The following is a 13,764-nucleotide window of genomic DNA, read 5'->3' as shown; positions in this document are numbered from 1 at the left end:
GGTCGTACCGGGGAAATAGTTTTCAAGGCAGTGGCTTCTACCACGGCACTACTTACGGGTTTTACTTTCTGATCGCTTATAATTCATCTGGTATTTCTATTCTCCTTTGTTTCTACATCTTTCAAATAACACAATGCTCCAATGTTTGATTGGAGCATTTTGGAATGAAGTTACCCAATGGATTCTAACTCCATTCCAATCCCTTGTAATCTCATACACACCTCTTCTCCATGGATTCAAAACTCCATACCTTGGATGTGTATTTTTTCCAATAAACCAAACATGTTTTGAAAGGTATGTAGTTAGAACTCCATAATTCTGTAGTTTTTCATCCCAATTCATTCCATTCCTAGACAGCGAATTTTTATTATTATTTTTTTATTATCTTCTTATTAGATTCAACTATATATCTCATATAGTGTTAACAAATAGGGACAAAAATGGATATTGTTGTAATTTTAACTTTTTTTTATAAGCTTGGTCTAACCACCGAATCTAAGAGCATCCTTTATCTACTAAAAGAATATGTGATTTCTATTATTTTTCTGTCAAAAAACATATTCTCAAAAAAGGAAACTAATTATAATTATGTTCATTCAGTAAATAAGGAAACTAACAATCACAGTTTAATTCATCTATTATATTTTCATTAAAATTAATCTTCTCATCAAATTCTATTATTTTCACTAAACTCTAAACTATAATAATATTTTAATTAAAATAAAATAAAATTGATACTCCCTCCGTACCACACCAAAGGTAACACACCACACAAAAGGTAACACTTACTATAAACGGACGTATCACACCAAAGGTAACATTCCTTATTTGGCCCACAACATTACCAAGTTATCCTTATACTCATTTGATATTTACTCAAAATGTCATTACATATCCCACATACTAACCCACAATTAAACCCACAATTACATACCCCACCTATTTTTTACCTCTTTACCCTTACTTTTTCCACTTTTTCTTAAATACTCCATTTTTCCCTACATTATCTTTGGTGTGGTACGGAGGGAGTATAAAACAATTAGTTGTTAAATAAGGAAACTAACCATCACGATTTAATTCATTTATTATATTTTCATTAAAATTAATCTTCTCATCAATTATAGAATAGGAGGAAGTATCACTTTAGTTCAATGAGGTAAAACTTAAAAGAATAGTGTTAAATTTATCTATTCCACATTTTAACATTGGTGAATTGTTTATATTTGAAATCACAGATGTTAGAAATGAAATTACCAAACAAGAAGAAGAAATGTTTCCATTTTTTTTTTTTTATGTCATTCTCACTTTTTGAGAGACTTCATTCTCTCTTTAATATCTCTTAAAATATAAGAGTAAACATAATGAAATGTTTACTCATTTGAAAATTCTTTTCATAAAGAGTTTTATGGTACAATTTTTATAATTTTTGTATAAATGAAAGTCAAAGGCTCACCTCGAAAAAACAAAAACGTCATATAATATAGAACGGAGACTAATAAGTAAAGGGTAATTACGTCGAATGCTCAAATCGACGATGGTCAAATCATTTGTGAATTAGGATTTTAAGAAAGCAATATGTTTTCTTATTTGAAGCTTACTTTGTAGTTTCATTTAATTCAGTTTAATTTAATTTAATTAAGTTAATTTGGAACTCGTTTTATTTCACTTTATGTCAGGTTAGTTTAGTTCAGATGATTTCGTGGGAAAAAACCAAGTGGTGTTAGTCCAGTGGTAGTCGGGTTAAACTTTGAAACTTGCAGAAATGCAGGAGTTGAGAGGTCCCGGGTTCGACTACCAGCTGGGGCGATGATCACTTGGCAACTGTAGCTCCCGAAAGGGGTGGCTTACATGGTCCATGTGGTGGTGCGGGAATGCATGGGCTCGGGGGGATTCAACCCTGGAAAAAAAAAATTGTGGGAAAAGAACAAAGAAATTTATTTCACAAATATTACTATACAACCAGTTGTATAATAAGCATGGTACAACCATATATATATATATATATATATATTAATCCGAGCTTATGTGTAATTTTTCGAGTTTTATAAGAGTTTATTTTTTTATATTTAAGTGTGTGAGTTCAAGAACTTTACAGCATAGCTCAGATTCTTTTAAACAAAACTCGAAAACTTTAATACACAGCTCGGATTCTACACCGTACAACTGCATACAACTGCTTGTATAATTTACTGATTGAATTTATTTGTTCTGCATTTTCAATATTGATGCATTATTTATATCAGTAACCAAGAAAATTAGAAAACAAGATTATGTATTAAAAAATAGCAAGATTAAGAAGATAATTACGTCGTATTCTTGATCGATGATTTTCAAATCATTGGTAAATTAGAATCACTAATCTCAATTTAAACTTAAAAGCACCACTATAGTACTATACCATGAGAAAATAATTAATCCAAGATGAAAATAGAAAGCTAAGTATAATAATGTGGGATTAACATTGTAAGTGGAAAGCATCAAAGAAAACCCAAATTGATTTTGGATTCTTTTTCTTAATCAAGGCTCCAAAAGTAGTGACTTTATATCTTTTCTTCCTAACTTTAGTGAGTAAAAAAACTTTAGGGTGAATTAATAAAGGCAAAATCAAAGGAATGAACAAATAAAAAGAATGGAAGGTGATGCTTTTCTTTGTTGAGCCTTTTAGAATATACGTACTCTTTTTCTAATTTTGTAGCATGAGGTAAAGAATTAACGTGGATAATACTCGTTGGTGATCTTGTTATGTTTCTTAACCGTGTTATTTTGTGCTAGTAAAAGTACTTTTTTATTTAAGTCATGTTCTTTTTGGTGGAAAAGAGTTAAACTTAATGAAGCTGAACTGAATAAACTAAATTGAAGTGAATTAAGAGTTAATTTGTGAAAAGATGAACTGAACTGAATTAAACTGAGTTGAATTAAATTGAAATAGACTGAAATTAAATCCAAAGAAACAAGGTCTTAATTTTTTTATGTACAAGATTGTTATTTATCGTATAATACTCACTCTTTTTTATATGAGATGATTTTTTCAAGATACTAACTAATTTAATGAAAAAACAAAAGTGTTGTTTCCAACTTGAAGATTTAATGAAAAAACAAAATTGTTTTCAAATACGATAATTTTAAACAATTTTGTTTTTACAAATCGTCTTTCTTGGAAAGAATAATAAATTTGAAAAAAAAATTATCACTTTCTAAATTCCTAGACACAAGTTATAACCTCTTAAAGTTTTTCAAAACAAAAAATTGAGTATTTCGGTAAAATGTGAAACTTCAAGAGCACCGCATATCGTATTTTTCTTTTTTTTGGTAGGTAAAAAAAAAACAGTCCGTCTTGCTTAAGACCGCCTTATTTCAGACCGCATTAAGACCTCTCACAAGTGAGAAGCACATGGGTGGTGGGACAACCCCATGTGCTTTCCCACTCACACCCTAAATGGATTTTTTGTGAGGGGAAATGGTATCCGTCTGACCATTTCAGACGGATATAGCGGTCTGAAATAAGAATTTGTGAAAAAAAAAAAAGGAAGGAGGGCCCACAAAGCATTCCACTAACTACCTCTCACATAAACTCCTAACTTCTTTTCAAAAAGCTTCACTCCATCAAACCTTTTGTGTCCCTTCTTTCCTTTCCCTCCTCTGATCAATTATTCAAAAAAAAAATGCACAAATATAACAACAACAACCACCACCACAACAACAACAAACCACCGCGCCCTCCACCCTTAGCAGTCTCCCTCCCTTCCCCAACCCGACCCAAACCCGTCCTGAAACCCGCCAACCCAAATGACGACGACAAACCCCACATCATAAACGACACCGCATTAGTCCCCTCCACCGCCGTCGAAAAATACTATTCCCCACTAACTTCCCCACTCCCCGCCACCCCGCCGCAACCACCACCACCGCCTCCGCCTCACCAGGTCGTTCATTTCAGTCGCCGGGAGGATCCTCCGGCGAACTCTGCCATCGTGTATGGCGGTGGAGGTGGCGTAGGGGAGGGAAAGGTGAGAGGAGTGAGGTTTGGCGGGGTGGAGGATGTGGTTACGCGGTCGAAAAAGGAGGTTGTTGTTAAGAAGGTTGGGTTGGGGATGAGGGTTTTGGAGATTGTGTTTTGTGTGATTTCTTTTTCTATTATGGCTACTGATAAGACTCAGGGTTGGACCGGTGATTCTTTCGACCGTTATAAAGAGTACAGGTTTGTGCCGGTTATTTGTTTACCTATTTTATTTTTGAGTGTTTTAGTCGTTTGTTTAACTCTTCAATTTGAGTGTGCTTTTAATGAATAAATTGATCATTCACTCGCGTTTTGGCCTATCGTAATCAAATGACTGAGACAAAGGAAGTACGAGTAATTTATTTGTTCGTAGTCTAAAGTTAATTAGTTGAAGGCTATTGACTGATAATACTAACCCCAAATCACACTCAATTCATTTGCATCATTGGTGGTGGTGGTGGTGGTGTATAGAAGAATACAATAGTAGGAGACGCGAGAAAGACGTGGAATTTGGCATTTTTGTTCCTCTACTATCTGGCATCTGCACTATAGGCCTGCAGTACACCAATCAATATATCCATCGCGAAGAATTGGAAAGAGGGCAATTGAGTGAAACAGATGGAATTATAATAGCCGTGTAGTAGGTGTTGTTGGCAATTTAAAGCATAGGAGGAAGGCCGTTTTTACTCGAGCTTATATATCCAATTGATATGTGTTCAAATGAAGTCGTATGTTAGACTGTTAGAATGAATTTTAACTTCAGTTGACTATAAGCCTCTTCATCATGTTATGTTCTTTGAGCTCCGTTTCAAGAGGTGTAATGTAAATTGTCTGAAACTGTCAATGATGAGTATCTTCTATGTGGGTTGGTGGGGGTTTGAACATCATTGTCACACTTGCCAAGTCGAAGGCTTACTCTTTTGAAGTTGGATGAAACGTTTATTAGCTAAAGGGCGACGTTGCAGAGCTTGTACTAGGCTTCATTATGATCACATGTTCGGAAACCTGTAATGTCTACTCTGTCTAACTTTCATATAACTTTGAGACCTTTAAACTCGCGTCTGCGTGATTTGCTCATCCTGTTTTTCCTTTGAATGATATCAACATCCTACTGCTCAAAATTCAGAGTCAAGACCTCTCCCCCTCTCTTTAGGTAACCGTATGGTAAACTGACTTTTCTGTCGTTTGATCACAGGTTTTGTTTGGCAGTGGCTGTATTCGGATTTGTGTATTCCGCATTTCAGGCATATGATCTAGGCAGTTATATGGCCACAGGAAAGCATGTTATAAGACACCGGTTTAGCCACCAATTCAATTTCTTCATGGATCAGGCAAGTATAAGAATGTATTTTAATTTATCCGTATCTTATACATCTGATATATGCCAGCATATGGTAGGTTTGTCTGTCCCTGTCCTACGTTACCTTCATCCATGATTATGATCCTCTCAAACTGCTAGATGCTGTGATCTGCAAAATCAAATTCATCATTTATAGATATGTTTTATGGCTTATTTGTTTGAAAGATTACTGTTATTTGACAATTTGTTCAAAGTTAAGGCCTTAGATTTGAATTGTTTGAGCTGCATTTACATCATCCTTTCCACGTTTTGCATACCGTCATTTTCAGCTATTCCTGATATCATGTCTTGGGATTAATTCCCTCCGTTATGGAGTGATATGTTTCATGAGAAACATATGAGAATGAATTCTCTAACTCAAAGAAACTTACTTCATTAATCACTTGAACTAAATGTAAGATGTTATACATAGTTATTATTATGTCTTGGAGTTATAGCTTGTGATTAGCTATAAAAGACGAGGATAGCTATGCAATTTGTATCCTCATATTGAGTGATCAATAAAATTCCTAGTGCGACTATGGTGAGGATGTAGCCAAGTTGGTGAACCTCGTAAATATTGTGTCCTTGTTATTTTCCCGATTCTTGTATTTATTATTGTGTGTGTGGTCTATACCAAAAATCCCTACATCATGCATAGGCAAAAATGTGCGCAAGGCCGTCCTATACGAGTATGAGGTAAGGATACAAGGTTGTGAGGTGAGTTTTCGAAATTCCAGATTGAGACTATCTTAAAAACTCACCAAGTGCTATCAGAGGACCGTCTCACCCAAGACTTATTTTTCACGTCATGTTATGAAGTTCATCTTGTAAAATTTAAGGAGCATCTTATTAATCTTTAATGATGAAGTACCCCTGTTCCATATACTGCTAAACCTTAACATCAATCTCCGTTCTCTTAAGCCCTAGTCAAATAACAGTTGCTCATTTTAATGTTTTTTGCAGATACTTGCATACCTTCTGATATCAGCCGCCTCAGCCTCAGCTTCAAGGGTGGATAACTGGCAACAAAATTGGGGGAAAGACGAGTTTACAGAAAAGGCAACCGCGTCAATAAGTATGGCCTTTCTGGCTTTCATTTGTTTTGCAATGAGCTCTCTCATTTCTGGTTACAACCTTTGCCACCGCGATTCATACTGAAATTATTACAGTAGTTTCTTCCCTTATTATTAGCTGTAGAATTGTACAGAAAATACTGATATAATATGTTAGATTACTTAGATAGGTCCTTGTTCACTGTAAACAATTTTATGTGTTGTTCTACCAGTTTACAATAATATAAATGACAATGTTGCGTACATCCGACCCCTAATTTGAAGCAGTCGTTGAGACAACTGGGGTATGACGAGCAAACATTCGGGTCCATTACGTCGAAAAAACATCCGGGTCAATGATGTCTTGTACCTTGAGTAAGCTGAATTACAGTAATGGACTCTGACCCATGACACTCTATGTACAAGACAGCTTAGCATGCTAGAAGTTGTTGAAGACATTTTTTTGGGTTATAAATTGGACCGGGCCTCATTGTTAGTCGTTAGATGGACTGAGAGGCGATTTAATACGATTATATTTTCTCTCATTCATCCCTACTAATCCATATTCTTTAATCAGTTCAACTGAATCAAACGTCATTACGTCACTATACCGATTATTTATTTACTTATTTTATTTTTCGTGTGTTGCATAATCTCAGCTATTTATTTATACGGATTACCTTCATTTGTTTCGTAAACAGTTTTTAATTTTTTATGGGTAAAATATCCACTCGTGACCTTTAGCTTAAGTAATTAATTTTTCTTTTGCAAAAACTCAACTTACCAACCTTGAAAGTGTATAATCCCTTGAATAGGGTGATAAACCATATACAATATTTATAGGATGGTTACAACTAAAAGCCTATATTCTAGCCTTATTTACAACCATATAATGTGGACTAAATATTTTAAGCATGTATATAAAATCAACGTAATATCAACAAGATTTTTACTAATACATCCCCGCAGTCGTAGTGGGAGCGGAGCAAACACTAAGGCTGGATCTAAACCGTGTAAACAAATGCTTGGGAACGCCTTTAGTGAAAATGTCCGCGTTTTGATATTCGGCAGGAACATGGAGGACCTTGACAGTACCAAGACGGACCTTTTCGCGAACAAAATGAATATCAATCTCAATATGTTTAGTTCGCTGATGTTGAACGGGATTGCCGGAAAGATAAACTGCGGAAATATTGTCACAATAGACAAGGCTAGCTCGTGAAATAAGAACATGGAGTTCGAGAAGCAAATTACGTAGCCAGCATGTCTCGGCAACCGTATTAGCTACACCCCTATACTCGGCTTCCGCACTAGACTTTGATATAGTGGGTTGGCGCTTAGAAGACCAAGACACTAAATTATCACCAAGAAAGACACAGTAGCCGGAAGTCGTGAGTCAGGACACCCCGCCCAATCGGCATCGGAATATGCAGTTATTGTATTGTAGGGGGACTTGGAAATAATCAATCCATGGTCAATAGTTCCCTTTATATATCGTAAAATACGCTTGAGGAACTGAAAGTGTGGCTCACGGGGGGGGGGTTGGGCGTGAATAGACATACCTGTTGAACAACATAAGTAATATCGGGCCTAGTGATAGTAAGATATTGAAGTGCACCTGCTAGGCTTCGATATAGAGCCGGGTTTGGTAAAAGAGGGCCGGCCGTGGAGGATAGTTTGGCACCGGGTTCAACAGAAGTACACACGGGATTACAGGAGCCCATAGAGGCGCGTTGGAGAATGTCACGAGCATATTGGGTTTGCGAAAGGAAGAGGCTCGTGCTGTGTCGATGTACCTGTATCCCAAGAAAGTGATTGAGCTTCCCAAGGTCAGACATAGCAAATTCAGTTGATAGAGCCTGGATGATTTGGCCAAGAAGAGAAGGATTGGACGCCGTCAAAATTATATCATCAACATATAAGAGCAAGTAAGCCAAATTAGCACCATCACGATAGATAAATAAGGATTGATCACAAACGCTACTGCGAAATCCCCGAGACTGAATAAAAGTCGCGAATCGATGATACCAGGCCCGAGGGGCCTGCTTTAACCCATACAAGGACTTTCGAAGGCGACAAACATGATGAGGAGACGAGGGATCGACAAAACCTGGCGGTTGATTCATATAAACTGTTTCCACAAGATCGCCATGTAAGAAGGCGTTCTTGACATCTAATTGGTGAATTGGCCAGGAGCGCGAGGTAGCGAGACTTAGCACAGTACGGATAGAAGTGGGTTTCACAACCGGACTAAATGTTTCATCGCAGTCAATACCAACCTGCTGACATTTACCATTAACCAAAAGGCGAGCCTTGTAACGCTGCAAAGAATCGTCAGACTTAAATTTGTGGCGAAATAACCAAAGGCACCGAATAACGGGAGCATTGTGAGGACGCGGTACCAATTCCCATGTTTGATCAGCAATTAAAGCACGATACTCATCGGTTATGGCGGCACGCCAATTCGGGTCTTGGAGGGCCAGTTTGGGTGACTTGGGTATAGGGGAGAGGACGGGTTTAGTAGTGGCAGCTAGGGAAGTGGGAACACGTGGTTTGAAGACGTCGTGCATAGCACGGGTACTCATTGTGTGTTCACGGTTTTGGCGGAGGTGGTGGGGGAGGGGAAGGTGGTGGCGGTATAGGGTTAAATGAAGAGGGGGTAGTCCGGGGAATACGATACTGTGGCGGCATATATCAATCAAACGTTGCCAAATTTTGAGACAGCCCGAAGCATGATTGAACTTGAAAACCATCATCACTCAAGCCGTGAGGAGGCCACGGCACTGGTGGCTCCGACTGTCCCCTCCGCCGAGACCCGTGACGTGGACGATGTTCCTCCTTCCTCTCGCAACAAGATATTTACTAATGGTGGCAAGCGCGGCAATTCCAAGGGTGGCTATTATGGTGGCGGATCGCGCTACCAGTCGAAAAATTCGTCCACCCCTGCCTCTGGACCCCATGCCTCTCAGTGGGGCCCTCCACCAACGTGGCCTGGTCCTTGGACACCGCCTCCCTGCCCGTACCCTACCTACCCCGGGTGGACAATTCCGTGGCAACCATGGTCTGTCCCTAGACCCAATTCGGCCTCTCGACTTGGTCTCAACCGTGGTGGTTCGCGTCAGTCTGGTTCGTCTTACGGTCAGGCTCACATCGCCGCTGATGATGGGCAGCCACCACAGCCAGCGGATTTAGCCCAGGCATTCGCTGCGCTTCAGATGCAGCCTTACGCTCCGGGCCCCTTCAGATGCAGCCAACTAACGAGTGCAGCGATGTATCCTTCTTAATATTAAAACAGTCACGGGTCAATATCAATAACATAAATCTTTTATTTTTTCATATACATTTTATTTTTTGTCTTATTCAATAAAATAGATATACATATACTCGTGTTAAATGAAAATTTACCCTTAAACTTATTATTTATTACGGCCACCTATTCAGTGGATCTTACCCATAGATCCATAATGATACGTAGTACAGTAGCTAGTACGGAACACAACACACCGTAGCTTTCATGACAGTTCGATAAGAGTACAGTAGATTAATATTATTTCCCTAACCACAAAACAAAGCAAAGCAAAAAATCTCAATAAATATTTACGGGTGTTTTTGGAACTTATAAATCATGTGCTAGCATGCACGAGTTGTCTCCTTCAGCCATGTTACGTTGAGCCTCCAATTGCAAGTAAATGACAAGTAATGTTCATCTCATTGCCCCTCACAAAAAAAATTTGCCCATCAAACTACTGTTGTGTACCACGCTGAATTTTACGGAGTATATGAAATCGTCTTATGTTCTCAACATCAGAGTATTTCGTTTGTTATCAATTTAGGGTTGAGCATTGGTTCAAAATCGGGTCGGACAAGACCATATCGAACCAAAAATGAATATTGGTAGACCGAAAACAAACCTAAAAGTTACATTTATGGACAACACTGAAAACGAAATAGTCTGTCCAATCCGATCTTAGACCAAAATGCGCCAAGACGGAGGGTATACAATAATCTCCCTTAACCTCCCTTACTACTAGGAGAATAAAATTCTCAATAGCTTTCCCTCCTACATGAATCTGCTTAAATATGGAAACAATACTTTATTTTTCACTAAATTATTATCTTTTAATCAGTATAATTTTTTTTTAACTAAATTATAATTTTTTAATCCCCCTACTACTAAGAGAATAATTTTTTCTTTTAGTTTTTCCTCCAAAAAGCATCTAGCTAAATAAGGTAACAAGTAAAAAAAAATCATTTCATTATTATCTTTTCAATTAATATATTCTTATAATTAAACTCTAATCTTTTTAATTAAAATTCATATTTATGACTTTTTCATTAAATCCATAATTTATTATGCAATCATTTCCATTTCCATTTTCATAGATATTATTCTTCATCAATTACACTCTAAAATTACGCAAACCTACTTCTATGCAGTCTTTAACATAATTATTGTCATCACTTACACCCTAAAATTACGTAAATCTGTTTCTTGTATTATCTTTCATCAGTTACACTCTAAATATAGTGTATATTTTAAAGGACGTATAATTTTTCTGTATTTTTTTAATTAAAAATAAAAAAATTAGACTAATTATTCGTAAATCGTCTTTTTAAGTGTGTGGTATACTGTTTTTACCTATTTTTGTTATAAGATTTATGCGCCTTTTAATTAGAATTTACATTTTTACATCACTTCATTGTAATTTAATGTCATAAATTAGTTTCATGCAATGATATAACATTATAGAGTTAATTTTTATAGTAAAGTAAAAATGGTTTAAGACAAAAATAACTTAACTTAAAGTGTTTGTTGATGGTAATAAACTTTCCTTTTCTATCTCTTACTAAAATTATATTAGTACATTATAACATTAAAGGTAAAGTTAATTTATATAATTAATTTAATGAGAATGTCTCTTTATAAAACAGAACTAAAAAATACCGTGCTGTAGCACGGGGATCTACACTAGTTAAAAAAAAAAAAAACTGGTATAAATCCCAAAGTTCGTATATAAAAAATCTATAAATTGATACTATTAGTTTCGTATAAAAAAACTTACCACGTACTTAATTCGTATAAAAAAAATTATGAACTGATATTATTAATTTCGTGACAAAAAAATTATTTAAAACTATTTGAGAAAATTTATAAATTGAAATCATTTGTTTATTTTGTGGTAAAAAAATTCATCAAAAGACATACTCCCTGCTATTCTAAATAACTGTCCCATTTGCCATTTTCGACTATTCACATAACTGTCCCAATTGCCATATTTGGACATGGTTTTTTACTTTCCTACCCTTAGCCCTTTTCTTTATTTACCACCCTAACCACCCATAACCCATCATATTCAATACTTTTCATTATTTAACTCATATATTCTTACCCCTATACAATAATTTTCATTATTTTAACTATATTCCTTAATTTTCGTGCCATTGTCCAAATGGGACACTTATTCGGAATAGGAGGGAGTATTTGATGACTTTACTCAATTCTTTTGATTAGTTTCCTGTTTATATTTTTTATCCTTGTCAAAATATGAAAAGTTGATAATTTGTCAATTTTAAATTTATAAATAATACGGAGTACATTATAATTAAATCAACGGATTTTTTCCATGGTACCCCTGGGATTTGTCACTTTGTCCATGGTACCCCTCTTTTTAAGAATGTGTCTATGGTACCCTTGAGGTTCATTGTTTGTGCCAATGGTACCCTTGTTGGGTTATAGGCGTTAAATTAAGACTAACGGAGTTAGATTAAGGCCAATAACTGTTTTTGGAGAGAAAATTTGTTTTTTAACTTTATTAAAAAATGGAGTTTGCACCAAATGCACCCGAGGTTTGCAATATACCATTTTCTCATCCAACAGCTACTCATCATCTTTTTTTTCACTATAATAATACACATTCAACACCTCCATTCAAAGTTCATGTCACTAAAACCCTAATTAAAACAGGAAAAATCAATGCATGTTTAAGGAAAATTACAATCATCAAACCACTATTAAGCATATAGAATATCATGTTAATTTTGGTTTGATGAAAAAATTGATAATCTATTTCGGAAAAAATCATACTTGTTTTATGAAAGATAACCTTTAATGAATAATCAACAACAAGGAAGAGATTAATTTGCTTACAATCAAAACGATGAAGATAAATTAAGGAGAAAATTTGTTGGATATGAATGAATTAAGGAGGAACTTTGTTGAAGGTGAAAAAAAAAAGAGTACACAAGAAGCTTTATGGTTCTTTAGGGTTTTTAGTCTAATGTGTTTGTGATAAGGAAGGATAAAGGGGATTAATTAGAAGTATAAGAGTCATTAGGAATAGGTTTTCCTGCCCAATTGTAGACTACTAACGGAAATAGTAACGGCAATGGCATACTAGGCACAAATAATGAATCTCAGGGGTACCGTAGATACATTCTTAAAAAGAGGGATACCATGGACAAATTGACAACCCACAAGGGTACCATGGGAAAAAACCGTTAAATCAAATACAATAAAGAGTTTTTTTTTTGTCAAACACAACCTTTAAAAAAAAAATATTTCCAAACACCACCATTAAAAAAAAAAAAAAACAGTTTGTCAAACACAACCTTTAATAATTTTTTTTGGGTCAAACACAACATTTTGGCCGGAGGACTCGACATTTTGGTGAGCGTTTGACCACTTGCAATAGGGTGAGTTTTAGTCGATGTTTGAGATAGCAAACGAGGTCGATTTGAGGTGTTCTTAGACTCGTTAGAAAAGGTGGGAGTACATACTTTACAGTGGTTGTCAACACAGTAGTCAAAGGTGGCCTTATGTGGGGTAGATTGGTGTGTAAAGTAAGGTTGGTCACAGAGGATGAATATAAGTCAAAGTAGAATTTTTTCGTGGGTCAATTCACTCCCCTCGAACCACCACTTACAACAAATGACCACCACAAACAACACAACTACGACATACATTCCACTCCCCTCAACTTACATACCAGATTTCAGATCAAACAAAACAACATAACCTCATTAAAAGACCCACGAAGAACCCCCTAACCACCCGCTGTAAACCCAAACTTACAGATCAGCCTTACTTTACCCACCAATCGACCCCACATAAAGCCACCTTTGGTCACCGTGTTGAGAACCCCTGAAAAGTTTGTACTCCCACCTTTTCAACAAGTCCAAGAATACCTCAAACGACCGACCTCGTTTGTTATCTTAAATATAGACTGAAAGTCACGCACCTCATTGCAAGTGGTCAGGAAGTTGTTGGAATCCGGTCAAAAAGTCGTGTTTGGCAAAAAAAATTATTAAAGGTCGTATTTGACAAACTTTTTTTTAAGGTGGTATTTGGAAAAAAAAAATTTGAAGGTTGCGTT

The 13,764-nt window shown here is 36.1% G+C and overlaps 1 protein-coding gene across 1 annotated transcript; it reads left to right on the top strand.

The window, feature by feature from the left end:
* The first annotated feature begins 3,603 nt into the window (after nucleotides 1–3,603).
* LOC141653138 (CASP-like protein 4A3) lies at nucleotides 3,604–6,655 on the top strand. Its single transcript, XM_074460804.1, has 3 exons — nucleotides 3,604–4,198; nucleotides 5,193–5,328; nucleotides 6,303–6,655. The coding sequence occupies exons 1-3, from the start codon at nucleotides 3,663–3,665 to the stop codon at nucleotides 6,495–6,497; spliced, it is 867 nt and encodes a 288-aa protein (XP_074316905.1). The 5' UTR covers nucleotides 3,604–3,662; the 3' UTR covers nucleotides 6,498–6,655.
* Nucleotides 6,656–13,764: the final 7,109 nt, after the last annotated feature.

This window comes from Silene latifolia, chromosome 4 (genome assembly GCF_048544455.1).
Source record: "Silene latifolia isolate original U9 population chromosome 4, ASM4854445v1, whole genome shotgun sequence".
In the NCBI taxonomy this organism is placed as follows: Eukaryota; Viridiplantae; Streptophyta; class Magnoliopsida; order Caryophyllales; family Caryophyllaceae; genus Silene; species Silene latifolia.
This window is presented reverse-complemented; position numbering and strand designations above follow the sequence as displayed.